Source organism: Chionomys nivalis, chromosome 22, assembly GCF_950005125.1.
Source record: "Chionomys nivalis chromosome 22, mChiNiv1.1, whole genome shotgun sequence".
In the NCBI taxonomy this organism is placed as follows: domain Eukaryota; kingdom Metazoa; phylum Chordata; class Mammalia; order Rodentia; family Cricetidae; genus Chionomys; species Chionomys nivalis.
The window spans coordinates 44,633,886-44,647,265 of record NC_080107.1 but is presented as its reverse complement, the minus strand read 5'-3'; the positions used below and the strand labels follow the sequence as shown (position 1 = coordinate 44,647,265).

General features: G+C 50.7%; 1 protein-coding gene across 3 annotated transcripts; it reads left to right on the top strand.

The window, feature by feature from the left end:
• The first annotated feature begins 238 nt into the window (after positions 1–238).
• On the top strand, positions 239–13,333 carry Trub2 (TruB pseudouridine synthase family member 2). 3 transcript variants are annotated; one of them, XM_057754822.1, is made up of 8 exons: positions 239–413; positions 1,665–1,796; positions 2,934–3,008; positions 4,724–4,785; positions 5,908–5,989; positions 9,553–9,625; positions 10,429–10,565; positions 11,590–13,329. In XM_057754822.1, the coding sequence occupies exons 1-8, from the start codon at positions 305–307 to the stop codon at positions 11,835–11,837; spliced, it is 918 nt and encodes a 305-aa protein (XP_057610805.1). In that variant the 5' UTR covers positions 239–304; the 3' UTR covers positions 11,838–13,329. The 3 variants fall into 3 exon arrangements, with proteins under 3 accessions (XP_057610805.1, XP_057610807.1, XP_057610806.1); XM_057754824.1 differs by lacking the exon at positions 10,429–10,565 and having other exon boundaries at positions 11,590–11,747; XM_057754823.1 differs by lacking the exons at positions 4,724–4,785; positions 5,908–5,989 and having other exon boundaries at positions 11,590–13,333.
• The last annotated feature ends 47 nt before the right edge of the window (positions 13,334–13,380 follow it).

Below are 13,380 nucleotides of genomic sequence, written 5' to 3'. Positions count from 1 at the left end.
GTAGAGACAGGAAAATCACGAATTTTCGGCAACAGAGCAAGTTCGAGAGTAGCCGGGATATATGAGAAACAAAAACTCCTGGAAGGGATTCCCGAAAGACCATAACCGAGAGCTGTGCAGTTCAACATTCGGCCCTATTTTCTTCTCCCCCTCATATTTTCCCCCGGAGGATAATGACAAAAGAACCTCTTCCGGCTGAGGAACCGTGGCAGCGACCTACAGTAGGGACCACATTTGGGACCGGACCACATGGCTTTTCCGCTTGCATCCCAGCTTCTGGATGATGTACTGCTGAGTGCCGGCCATGGGGTCTTCGGGTCTGGCTCGACTGCAGGGGCTCTTCGCGGTCTATAAACCTCCCGGGCTGAAATGGCTGCACGTGCGGGAGACCGTGGAGCTGCAACTGCTAAAAGGTGAGCGCTTCGACGCCGACCCCACGGTTCTGCATTAGTTACATCTTGATTCGGATCCTGCCTGCAGACAGTCACGTGACACAGTCGCCTGGTTATAGCCGCTTTCCTTTTGTGTACGTTTCCTTACTCCCCACTCTCCGCTATTTTCTGCTAGAGAAAAGCATTTCATACTGTTGGGTTTTGCACTGTTGCTATTATAGAGATGGAGTCTCGAGTAATTAATTAATCCTACCTTGAAATCAGTAAGGACTTCTCCTGTCTCCACCTGCCAAATGCTGGGACCACAGGCATGCACTACCACACCAAACTTCAAATCACATTTTTTTTTGTCTTTTTTTTCTTTTGTTCGTTTTTAAAAACAACTCACATGTAACCTCATTTGGAATTTTGATGCCCTTTCCTTCACTTCTCAAGGTTTAGACTACATCAGTGCACCACCACCTCTGTTTGTGGTACTGGGGATGGAACCCGGGGCATCTTGCGTGTTGTGTAAACATTCCATCAACTGAGCTACATTTCCATATTTCCAGCCCAGTCTTTCTTAAGGACTCTTGTGTTTTTGGTCTGTTTTTTGTTTTGAGACAGGATTTTTCTGTGTAGCCCTGGCTGTCCTGGAACTTGCTCTGTAGACCAAATTGGCTTCAAATTTACAGAAACTTGCCTGCCTTAGCCTTCTGAATGCTGGGACTGAAGGCATGAAGGCATGTGGTAACCTCCCTTCCCCACCATCCATGCCCAGCTTCTTTTATTTCTTTAAAATAATTTATCTTGAGCCGGGCGGTGGTGGCGCACGCCTTTAATCCCAGCACTTGGGAGGCAGAGGCAGGCGGATCTCTGTGAGTTCGAGACCAGCCTGGTCTACAAGAGCTAGTTCCAGGACAGGCTCCAAAACCACAGAGAAACCCTGTCTCGAAAAACCAAAAAAAAAAAAATAATAATAATTTATCTTATGTGCATTGGTGTTTTGCCTGCATGTATGTATATCTGTGTGAGGACGTCAGATTCCCTGGAGCTGGAGTTACAAATAGCTGTGAATTGCTATGTTGGTGCTGAGCATTGTACCCAGGTCCGAGTGCTTTTAACCTCTGAGCCATCTCTGCAGTGCCATCTCCAGCCATCTCCCCAATGCCTTTTCTTAAGGCCTCTCATTCTATTCTCTACATTACACAAGTCTATCTTCTACCCTACCGTAGGTCTACCCCTTCTCCCAGGTGTTGGAACAGTGTTGACAGTGTGCTCCTTTGTATTCAGGTCTCAATGCAGCAAAGCCTCCGGCTCCTGAGCAGCGTGTTCGCTTCTTGCTAGGCCCCGTGGAAGGCAGTGAAGAGAAGAAGTTGACTCTCACAGCCACGAGTGTGCCCACCCTCACCACCCACAGACTCGGTAAGGCAGAGTCAGGCAGGAGGCTGAAATCCAAGGTCCTTAGGGGGAAAATGTACACATTTTAAGCCTTACAGTCCATGTGGTTTCCTCAGCAACGCTCAGCTTTGCCATTGTAGTGCAAAGCAACTCTAGACGGTATGGAGAGGAGGGAGCCTTGCTATATTCTGGTTAAGACTGACACAGTTTGCACACACCCGGAGTCCTGTCTGCTAGGGAGGCTGAGGCAGGAGGATCACTTAAGCTCAGGAGTTCCCTGCCGACCTGGGCAGCACAGACCGAGTCTCAGAACGAGGCAGACATGTGGACTGTAGTGTGTGGACTCTGTACGGAAACTGAGGACTGCAGGTAAACTTAGGTTGTTAATTAATTAATACCTGCCCTGTACACGCTGTGTTACCTTTCTCCTTACCGTAGTTCTGTCAGGTAGGTCCTTTAAAAAAAAAGTATTATTTGATGTATATGTGCATTTGTGTGGATGCCAGGACGTGGGTGTGGAAGTCAGGGTGTCTTTGGAGAGTCAGTTCTCTCAGTCTGCCACGTGGGTTCAGGATCAAAGTGAGACGAGCAGGCTTAGCAACAAGTATCTTTGCCCACTGCCACCTCACCCTCTGGCTTTTGTGTCTTGACTCAGAGCCTCCTATAGTCCACGCTGGTCTTGAATTCACTCTGTAGTTGATCCTGATCACTTGCATCTGCCTCTAAAGCGCTGGGACGCATTAAGCTGTGTTCAGTCTTTAGTCGTTGAGAGACTGAATCTGGACCATAGGGTGGCGTTGTAGACAGAGTCCCAGGTCTCACGGAGCCCACAGTCTCAATGGGAGAATGGCCAGGTTTTCTACCAGCAGATGCCGTGCAGAGAACCCCCAGTCTTGATCCCCAGTGTAATATCTGGTCTTGGAGCCTTTCAGGGGAAAATGGTGATAGGGCAGAGCAAGGAACCTCATGGGTTCTCCTTTCTCTGGATCCAGGGAACTGGGGAAATAGTCCTGGTCCCAGCTTCCATGGAGGGGAAGGCTGAGAAGCTAGCCTGTCATAATTTGAGCCCTAACAGCTCCTCTGTTCTAGGAATGAGGGTATATTCCAAAACCATCCCCAGGGCTCATCAGTTGAGGAAATGAACTGACTTTTTCTTTCCAGTACGTGGCCCAGCGTTTACCAGCTTGAAGATTGGTGTTGGACATCGTTTGGATTCCCAGGCTTCTGGTGTGCTGGGTAAGGGGTGGGCTCAGCCTAGGAGTGTGGGTCTGTGGGCTGAGGGAAGGATCAGGAAGGATCAGGAACCCAGCCCACATTTTAACCGACCTTCCTTTCTCACCACTGCTGTCTCCCGTGATTCCATGTGTCTCATCAGCTGGGAGGATGATTTGTGCAAGGGGAGGGTCCACCTTTGTCAAGGGACTCCTGCATGATTCAAGGCCTTTTAGGGACATTTATTTACCAAACCTGTGGTAGATGCTATATGAGTGAGAGAGAGAGAGAGACTGGAGCTGGGGTAAATGCTCATGTCCCCAGAGGAGCCACCATTAAGTTAGGGTGCAGCCTAGGCATGTGGCTTTGTCTCCTGGCTAGGGTCTGGATATTGCCAGAAGCCCTGAGTCAAGCCACCTGTGGCCTCAGGGTCGTGTGGTAGCTGCATTGTCCAGCCTCCGCAGTCTTGGCTCCCTCATCTTTCTTCCTGAGGTGCAGACAGTCAGACATGATCTCATGTCCCCTCCCTGTCCTCCTCTCTAGCTGTGAATGGAAAGCCATTCATGTCTTTAGACGGACGGATAGATCAGAGAATAGGCAGGAAGTGGCCCCATAGGCTACTGTTCTAGGTCTTTCTTTCCTTTGTACCCTTAGCTTCCTATGTGTTGCCTCCCGCAAGCCTGAGCTTCTTTATCTGTTTTACTGACTCAGAGCTTGAGGGCCAAAGACATTAAAAGTTAGAGTCAGACCCAGGTGGCCCACACCTTTAATCTCAGCACTTGGGAGGCAGAGGCAGGCAGATCTCTGTGAGTTTGAGGGCAGACTGGTCTACAAAGTTACAAATTGAGTTCCAGGACAGTCAGGACTGTTACACAGAGAAACTTTGTCTCGAAAAAACAAACAAACAAAAAAACCAAAACCAACCAACCAAACAAAAAGAACAAAACTCAGCCCAGATACTCACTCACTTTTGCTTTCTGAGATAGGGTCTTAGTGAGCCTAGGCTGGCTTTCACCTCACTGTGAATGACCTTGAACTCTTTTTTTTTTTTTTTTTTTTTTTTTTTTTTTGGTTTTTTCGAGACAGGGTTTCTCTGTGGTTTTGGAGCCTGTCCTGGAACTAGCTCTTGTAGACCAGGCTGGTCTCGAACTCACAGAGATCCGCCTGCCTCTGCCTCCCAAGTGCTGGGATTAAAGGCGTGCGCCACCACCGCCCGGCCGACCTTGAACTCTTGATCCTCCTTCCCGAGCACTGGGATCGTAGGCACGTGTCAGCTTGACTTGGATTTATTTTATTTTTAAAGTTTATGCAGTTATGTATTTATTTGAGACAATGTCTGACTACTTGCAAGGCTGTCCTGGAACTCAAGGTTCTCCAACCTCAGCCTCCCAAGTGCTGGGATTACAGTGTGTGCCACCCCTCCCACCCCAAATGTAACTACATTTTGATGGAACTGGGACAGTGGTCTCTTGCTTTGGAGGTGTTTCAGAGCCCCTTGGGAGCTTCCTCAAGTGCTCAGGCCCATTTCCCACCATGAGCCAGATCCCAGCCTAGCCCGACTCTGGAAATTAGGGTGGACATCTGCTCCGAGGGGCTTCCAGTCTGGATGTCAGAGCTCTCTGTGGTCCTTTCTGGCTGCAGCAGAAAGAGAAGGGAGAGTGTTTTGGTAGCAGGGAACAGCAAGGGTAGTTCCCAGGGAAGGGGACTCTAGGTATAAGAGGGGTCTGGCTACCTTCCAGTGCTCGCCGTGGGACATGGATGCAGACTCCTCACCAACATGTATGATGCTCACCTCACCAAGGTATGGTGCTCCAAAATATGGGGACAGCCTGTTTATCCCTTGGTTCTTTCCCAGGGCTCACACTGACAGGAAAGACCGAGGCCACCAGCAAACCTTTTCTGTCACCTCTTGACTAGGAATAACTAGTGATAGGGCATCAAGTACCATCCCTGCTCTACTCTGCCACAGCCATGAGCTGTGTGTGGATCCCTTCACGGAAACTTCACCCCACTTACCTGCTCTCCCATTTTCCGGTGGAGTAATTGAGGCTTAGGAAAAAGGTGCCTCACCAGGGTCACAGTTTGTGTGAGCTTAGCAGCTGAAATTTGTGCTTGGATCTGTCCCACACCGCAGTCTGAGCCCAGCGTTCTGTTCTCACTGCAAGGCTGAGATGTGGATGTCACCGTCCCTTCCTCGGGCTTCCCCAGGGCTGGGTGGGGCCATAGACTGTGACACTGTGATGTCTGCTGAGAGGACACTTCAGGTCTGTGTCTTGAGTGCTGACCAGCACAGTTCACAACCCCGATTCAGGGCTGTGGGGAGACACTTAGCACTAAAATAGTACAGAATCCATCTTCTGCCCCCCTCCAGCCGCAGGCCGTGTGTACTGGGGGGAGCATCTTTGTGCTTCAGTTTCCTCAAGTCTGTGATGGGAATGAAGAGAACATTCCCTGAGACAGTCTCGTTGAGGATTAAAATGGCTGCAGATGAAGCCTTGGCTCAGTCCCTGGCAGAGTACAAACTGAGTCAATGTCACTGTCATCACCGTCTCTGTCCTCCTCACCATCATCACCCCAGGAAGAGGCAGCTTCTGGACAGAGTTGGCAGAAAGGAGTTCTGTGAGCAGTGAGCCCTGGCCTTGACATGGGCCTTGAGACTTAGCCTGTGCAGGGGCTGACAGGACCTGTGTGGGGTGACAGTCTACTGCAGGTGGGTGGAGACTAGAGCTGGCACCATGCCAGGTCACTGGGAGCGGAGCACAGAGGGCTGCCCGAGCTCCAGAGCGGAGCCCACACCCTCTCCAGGGTGGAAGGGCAGCACGCTCGCTGTGTAAGGTGCTCCAGCAGGCTCCATCCAGCATCAGCCTGATACTTCCTTAGCGCCAGAGCTTAGAATGGGGACTTCCCTGTCCTGTCTCCACAGGCTTACACAGTGCGCGGCCACCTAGGCAAGGCTACAGACAACTTCTGTGAAGATGGGCGGCTGATAGAGAAGACCACATACGGTGAGAGTCGGAGATGGGACAGGAGAGGCCTCCCTTTTTCCCGTCGCCTTGATCCCTGACCCTTCTAGATCACGTTGGTGCCTGTCTGGTTCTGGCACACCAAGCCCAGGCCACAGCTTTGCACTCACCACCTGTCTCCCAGAATGCCCCGGGCCTGCTTCCTCACTGATTCAAATGTTCCCACCCTTCGGGGGACCCTTCCCCACCTCGGCCTTGCAGTAGATACTCACAGAAGGGAAACCAGCTAGCGGTTGTTTAAGATCTGCTTTTGCACTGTCCTCACGAGACATGGACTGGGAGCTTCATCTGTGGCCACACGAGTTGCACAGAGCCAAGAATCATATTAAGTGTAGGTGTGTGGTGAATGATGGACGAGGATAAGTGGTTTCTCACTAGCCCTGTATTCCAAGACAGCCCCGGGGCCTCAAGTGTTCCTTCGACAGCTGATAGTTTTGGGCACCAGCAATCGACCAGGGTCTGGAGGACACAGGGTGGATCACATGGGGCCGAGTGGTGATGAACTTGGCTTCACCCGCCCCTGTTTGGCAGCAGATTGAAGATAGCCACGTATCAGTAAAGCCGTGTTTGGACATCCAGTGTGTGTCAGCATCCCAAAAGCATAGAAAGCCTGAGCAAGCTGGTGCTTCTGTTGCTGTAACAGGCTTTCTCAAATGTAGTCGGACTTTCTTTTGTGGGGCCACCAGCTCCCCAGAAATGATGCAGCAGGGACTTATTACTGATTATGAAAGCTTGGTCTTAGCGTAAGCTTTTTCCTAACTGGCTCTTATAGCTTAAATTACCTGTCTCTATTCACGTACATTCTACCATGTGGTTCAGTTACCTTTATTCTCTGCCGTATGTCCAACTTCTTCAGAATCTGGTGAAATCTGTGCAATTAGATTCCACCCCCCTTCCTCTTTCTCCCCGGAAATCCCACCTATCCTCCTGTCTAGCTATTGGCCCTTTAGCTCTTTATTAGGCCAATCAGAAGGCGCTTTAGGCAGAGACACATCTTCACAGTGTGCACAAATATTCCAAGTTAGGGTGGGAGGAAGCCAGGATCTGGGAGAGGCACATCTGTGATTTTTTTTTTTTTTTTTTTTTTTTTTTTTGAAACAGGGTCTTGCTATGTACTCCAGGCTGGGCTCAAACACATGGCCGTCTTCCTATGAGTGCTGGAATTACAGATGTGATCCAATCATGCCTGGCATGCTGACCTAGCTTTTTTAGTGTATTTATTTGTTTGTGTGTGTGTGTGTTTGCACATAGGTAAGAGAATGAGGCAGGGTGCCATGACACACATTAGAGACTAGGGCAGCTTTCTGGAGTTGGTTCTCTCCTACCATGGATTCTAGGGATTGGGTCAAACTCAGCAGGGGCAGGTGACAACTTCCAGTTGCAAAGGAACAAAATAGGGACCAAAGTTTTCCAGCTTAAGAGCCTCTTCACCCCCCATCTGGCTGAGCTCCCACCAGATTGCCTATTTTGTGCAGTAAGCTCTTCTACCCACTGAACCATCCTGTCAGCCCTTAGCCATTCTCTTTTGAAACTGTAACCCTGACTGGCCTTGAACTCTCAAAGATCCACCTGCTTCTGCCTTTGGCTCTGGAATACTGGTATTATATGCACCAGTATCGTGCCTCACATAATCTAAAAATTTTTAAGAAAGTCAGGTATGGTGGCTCACACCTTTAAGCCCAGCACCCAGAAGGTAGAAGGTAGAGAGGCATGAGGAGCTCTGTGAGTTTGAAGCTAGTCTGGTGTACATAGCAAGTTCTAGGACAGCCAGAGCTGTATAGTGAGTCCTTGTCTCAAAAAAGCTAAAATAATAATAATAATAACTCTTAGTTTTTTGAGACAGGGTTTCTCTGTGTAGCCCTGGATGTCCTGGAACTCACTTTGTAGACCAGGCTGGCCTTGAACTCAGAGAGCCTACCTCTGCCTCCCGATTGTTGGAATTAAAAGCATAGGCCACCACCACTCAGCTATTAATAACTTTATTTTATATAATAAAATTTATTTTTATTTTGTGTTCTTTGGTGTTTTGCATGCCTGTATGTCTGTGTAAGGGTGTCAGAAGCCCTGGAAGTAGTGTTAGAGAAAGCTGTGAGCTGCCATGTGGGTGCTGGGAATTGAACCTGGGTCCTCTGGAAGAGCAGCCAGTGCTCTCAACTGCTGAGCCATCTCTACAGCTCCAATAAGAACTTTTAAAAGGAGATTCATACATATTTTTTTTCTTGTCTGTCCTGAGGCCCAAACTCGGCCTGTGCTTGCTCTACCACTGATATACGAAGAATTGGGGACTTTCTTTAAAGAAAATCCCCAATTCTTCGTATATCAGTTACACGGTGAAAAGTAGAGTAAAAGTCAAGGTACAGTGGGTGTTGGAAAGGACCCAGGTGCAAAGACATCAAGGGGAAGAAGCTAGCAGGCTGGGGGCGGGGGTGTTGCTCCCTGGAAGAGGAAGAAGCTGAGAGATCTGGGAGGTTTCCTGGACGAGGAAGCACTGGATTGGGCTTGTCAGAGGGAGGGAGACAAGCAAGTCAATCTCGGTGGCATGGCGGTTCAGTGCAGTCTGGCTAGAGACTGTGGTCGATGAGGCTTCAGCTCTAACTGTCCCCAAATCCTGCCATTGCATAGAGGTTGGCATGGGTCACTGCTGTGCCCCACGGTCCCAGGCTTAGGTGCTCAGTCCCTCATTGGTCCCGGGGCAGAGCTGCTCCTCCCTCAGGCTGCCTGCTTCTGTAACTTGGCCAGGTAGTGCCTGTCTCCTGCAGTCACTAGCATGGGCAGCCCCAGATTAGGGCAAGTCACGTTGTGAATTCTTTCATTTCCAGAGGAAACTCCACACACACTGAATCTTGCTGAACAGAGAGTCCAGTTTTCATCAACTTAAAAATAATTTTCCATATTTGTGCGCGTTCCTAGGTATATGTGAATACACGCACCACATGTATGCAGGGAATTGTGGGGGTCAGCGCACTGAACCCCTGGAACTGGAGTTACACATGGTTGTTGGCCATTATGTGGGCGTTGGGACAGAACCCGGGTCCTCTGTAAGAGCAGCCAGTGCTCTCAACCCCTGAGCCATCTTTAGCCTCATCATCCACTTTTCTTTTTTCTTTTTATCTTTTGACACATTTTATCTTTTGGGTTTTTGTTGTTTTTCTTTTTCAAGACAGGATTTCTCTGTCCTGGAACTCACTCTGTAGACCAGGCTGGCCTCGAACTCGGAGATCTGCCCACCTCTGCCTTCTGGGTGCTGGGCTTAAAGGCGTGCGCTGCCACTGCCTAGCAGTTATTTTTATTGTTACAACAGTTTGCTCTGTAGCCCAGGCTGGCCTCCCAGCTCATTATCCTCCAGCCGTAGACTCTCAGGCGCTGGGATGTGCCACCTGCTCGCGTTGTCGAGCCTTCCTAATGGACTCTGAACAGACAGCCTCCTGTGACTGCCCCCTCCACCATGGATGCTCTGACCATTTTCAAAATGGGCTGCTTCAGGGTGACAGACACTCGCCCAGTCTGCCCTCGACTGACACTCCCCTGTGCCGTGCCTCTTCCAGACCATGTGACCAGAGAACACGTGGACCGGATCCTGGCTGTAATCCAAGGCTCCCACCAGAAGGCCCTGGTGATGTAAGTAGATCCCAGAGCTCCTCTGCCCTGCTGAGCAAGCGCAGGTGATCTAAAGTGGAGAAACGAGGGGCCCACACCACTGAGGCACAGGTGACTGGGTGTAGGAGTGGGTGATGGAGTCACCTGATTGCCGGGAGCTTGGCTAAGAGCCCTCCACCAGGCTGGTTGGGACTTCTGACTTTCCTGGGCTTCCAGGAAACTAGCCAGCTGCCTGTAATTGGAACAAGAAAAGCCCCTGTCCTCCAGACCTGTACCTGAGCACAGTGTTCCAGGTGGGGACAGGAACAGGGGTAGAGCCTGCTGAGATTACAGGAAATGGCTCAGGGAGCATGCTCAAAGGGTAAGCGGGAGCCAGGCCCTGTGCTATGCCAGTGTACTCAGAAGCCAAGAGTCAGAGCTTGGGGTGGGAGGGGCAGTGGGGACCCTGTGAGGAAGACCAGGCAAGGCTGTAAGGGAGTGCCCTGTGGAAGACAGCAGGGGAAGCAGCGGCAGAGTGAGCACAGAAAGAAGGGACCAGGATGATACCTGGGGCATTTGTGGGGAGAGCCCTGGAGTGGGGGTTTCATGGTGGGCGCTTGTGGTTGCACTCCTCAGGTAAGGTGCCTGGGGTGGAGCACAGTGCACAGGGAGGGGTAAGGATTGTTCAGCCTGTGATAGGTAAAGGCAGGGATTGGCAGACGATGCCTTTGGTGATGGTGGGGGAGACTGGGAGGTGATGGGCGAGGAATGCAGCGGACGGTGAAGAGCCCTGTCGTGGTGGGGCAGGTGCCACTGGCCTCCCATTCTGACCCTCCTGGCCCCAGGTACTCCAACCTGGACCTGAAGTCCCAGGAGGCCTATGAGATGGCTGTGCAAGGTGTGATCCGGCCCATGAACAAGACCCCAATGCTCATCTCTGGCATCCGCTGCCTGCACTTTGCACCTCCTGAGTTCCTTTTAGGTAAGTCACTCAGGAAGCTGGAGTGATGCGACGGAGCCTGGATCTGGAGTCGTGTGTGGCATGCCAAAGCCAGTGTACACTGCCCTGGTTGGCTAGCCATGGGTGGCTTCTATCCACCAGATCCAAGCTCAGTCTAACCCGAATAACCATGCAAAGACTGCCCTCTGCCTCCTTTCTCTTCCCAAGCCTTTGAGGCCAGCCCCTTAAGAAGCAGAGGCTGGACTGGGTGGTGATTTAATCCCAGCACTGGGGAGACATAGGCAGGCTGATGACCTCTGAGTTCGAGGCCAATCTGGTCTACAAGAGCTAGTTCCGGGACAGTTAGGTCTGTTATACAGAGAAATCTGTCTTGAAAAACAAAACAAAAACAAAAAAAGAAACAGGCTGGACTGGGCAGTGACAGTGGTGGCACACACCTTTAATCCCAGTGTGCTGAGGAGACAGAGGTAGGCTGATCTCTGTCAATTTGAGGCCAGCCTGGTCTACAGAGTTCCAGAGCTACACAGAGAAGCCATGTCTTGAGACACCCCACCCCCAACAAAACCCAAAACAACATGAAGCAGAGGCCTCATGGATCTAGCAGCTCCTTTCCAGAGCTGTCCATGTTGTTAGAGGCCCCTCAGACGTGACTGTCACTTTCTGCGCCTCACCCAGCTTTACCCCAGCCTTTTCTGTGTGCTGTTGGCTTCTTCCCTGAGCACTACCAAAAGCCCAGCCAGTAAGCCCTACAAGAAAGTGCTGCCTTCATGCCCTACTCCCGGGCCATGGGTAGACCAAGTGTGAGCAGTGCTGCTGGAAGCCCAGCCTGCTCACAGCTCAGCTGTGGCATCCGGAGCTGGGATCTGGCAGGTGCAGGTGAGGCCTGTGGTCTGCACAACTGCCGTGCTCCAGGTCCTCCAACAAAACTAAAAAGCATCTCATGGAGGAGAATGTTCCTTGTGGAGAGGAGACCAAGGGATGTGGATCCTGATCTGCTTGCCGAGAGCCGTTCTGACAGTCATGTCTGTCCGTGTCTCTCCCACAGAGGTGCAATGTATGCATGAGACACAGCAGCAGCTGAGGAAGCTGGTGCATGAAATCGGCCTGGAGCTGAAGACCACCGCTGTCTGCGTGCAAGTGCGGCGCACTCGGGATGGCTTCTTCACGCTGGACGATGCCCTCCTGAGAACCCAGTGGGACCTACACAGCATCCAGGATGCCATCCAGGCTGCATCCCCCCGGGTGGCAGCAGAGCTGAAAAAGAACTTGAGACTAAGGCTGGGCCACTGGTAGCTCCCCAGTGCTGGGCAGCCTTGGGGCTTCGAGGACCCAGACTCCGCTTTGGAGGTGGAAAGCTATGCAGGGCAGGGAATGCCCAGATGTAGGTGGGCAAAGACAAAGGCTCTTTACAGGACAGAGCTGATGACTGTGCAGAGAGTGGCATTAAGGGCCTGAGCAGTGCCCACGCCTGCCATGCTAGAGAAACACAAAAGGGGAAAGGAGATCCTTCTACTTGAGACAGACTGGCTGCAGAGACAGTCTGGCTGTGGTGGCCGCGCCATCATCTTGGCTCTTTGGGAAGCTCAGACTAGAATCTTGACAGTTCAAGGCCAGCCTAGGGTTACGCAGAGAAACCCTGTCTCAAAAATCAAATCCGAGTCAGGCATGATGACTCAGACCAGGAGTTTAAGGCCACTCTGTGCTGCTTCCAGTGTTTAGCTTTTTGGAGAGCTGGGCAGTGTCACCTCAACACCTAATGCCTGCTGGTGATTTATTCAGATTCCTATGACTGATGATTGGGTTGTGTTATCCCCTAGGGGAAAATCTTCACTGTTTCAGGGTGGTGTCTCACACCTGTGATCTCAGTACTACTCAGCCTTTGACACCAGCCTGGACCACTCTTTCTGGAGTCCTTTGTAGTGCATGTCAGTATTTAATCCTGCAGTTGGCTCAGGAATTCAAGGTCATCTTTGGTTACATAATGAGTTCTAGGCTACATGAAACCCATCTCCAAAATAAAAGGTCCAAAATTACTTTGAAAAGGTTTGCTTTTATTTTTTTTATTTTTAGTTTAGTTTAGTTTAGTTTAGTTTTTTCGAGACAGGGTTTCTCTGTGGTTTTGGAGCCTGTTCTGGAACTAGCTCTTGTAGACCAGGCTGGTCTCGAACTCTGCCTGCCTCTGCCTCCCGCGTGCTGGGATTAAAGGCGTGTACCACCACCGCCCGGCAAGGTTTGCTTTTATGCATGCAAGTGTTTGCGTGTGTGTTGTCTGTACCCTGTGACTCATGGAGGCTAGAAAAGGACGGGAAAGCCCTGGAGTTGGAGCTACAAGCCATTGTGAGCCACCACAGGGATACAGGGAATGGACAACTGATCCTCCGGAAGAGCAGCCAATGCTCTCCCTGGTCCCCAGAGTTTAGTTTCCTGCCGTATGTAACTAACCACTGCTCTGGCTGGTGGCAGGTACAGACTGATAATTGTTCGCATCTACAGTGAAAAAGGCAGAGGAGTGTGGTGCCATCCTCAGCACGGTGCTGACAGAAGGGTGCCGCAGAGAAGATGTGAAGGGATTTTAGTTATTTTTGTTTATTTTTTATTTATTTATTTTTATTTATTTATTTTTTGGTTTATTGAGAAAAGGTTTCTCTGTGTAACCTTGCTGTCCTGGAACTCACTCTATAGACCAGGCTGGCCTCAAACTCACAGAGATCCTCCTGCCTCTGCCTCCCGAGTGCTGGGATTAAAGGTGTGCGCCACCACTGCTCAGCTTGAAGGAATTTTAGAATATTTTTATTCTTTGAGCATGGCATACACATATACAATGTTTTGGTTCCCT

Coding starts and splice junctions, on each gene's coding strand:
- Trub2 (XM_057754822.1), top strand. CDS start 305: ATGGGGTCTTCGGGTCTGGCTCGACTGCAGGGGCTCTTCGCGGTCTAT. Junction 414..1,664: donor GGAGCTGCAACTGCTAAAAG/GTGAGCGCTTCG, acceptor CTTTGTATTCAG/GTCTCAATGCAGCAAAGCCT. Junction 4,786..5,907: donor ATGATGCTCACCTCACCAAG/GTATGGTGCTCC, acceptor CTGTCTCCACAG/GCTTACACAGTGCGCGGCCA.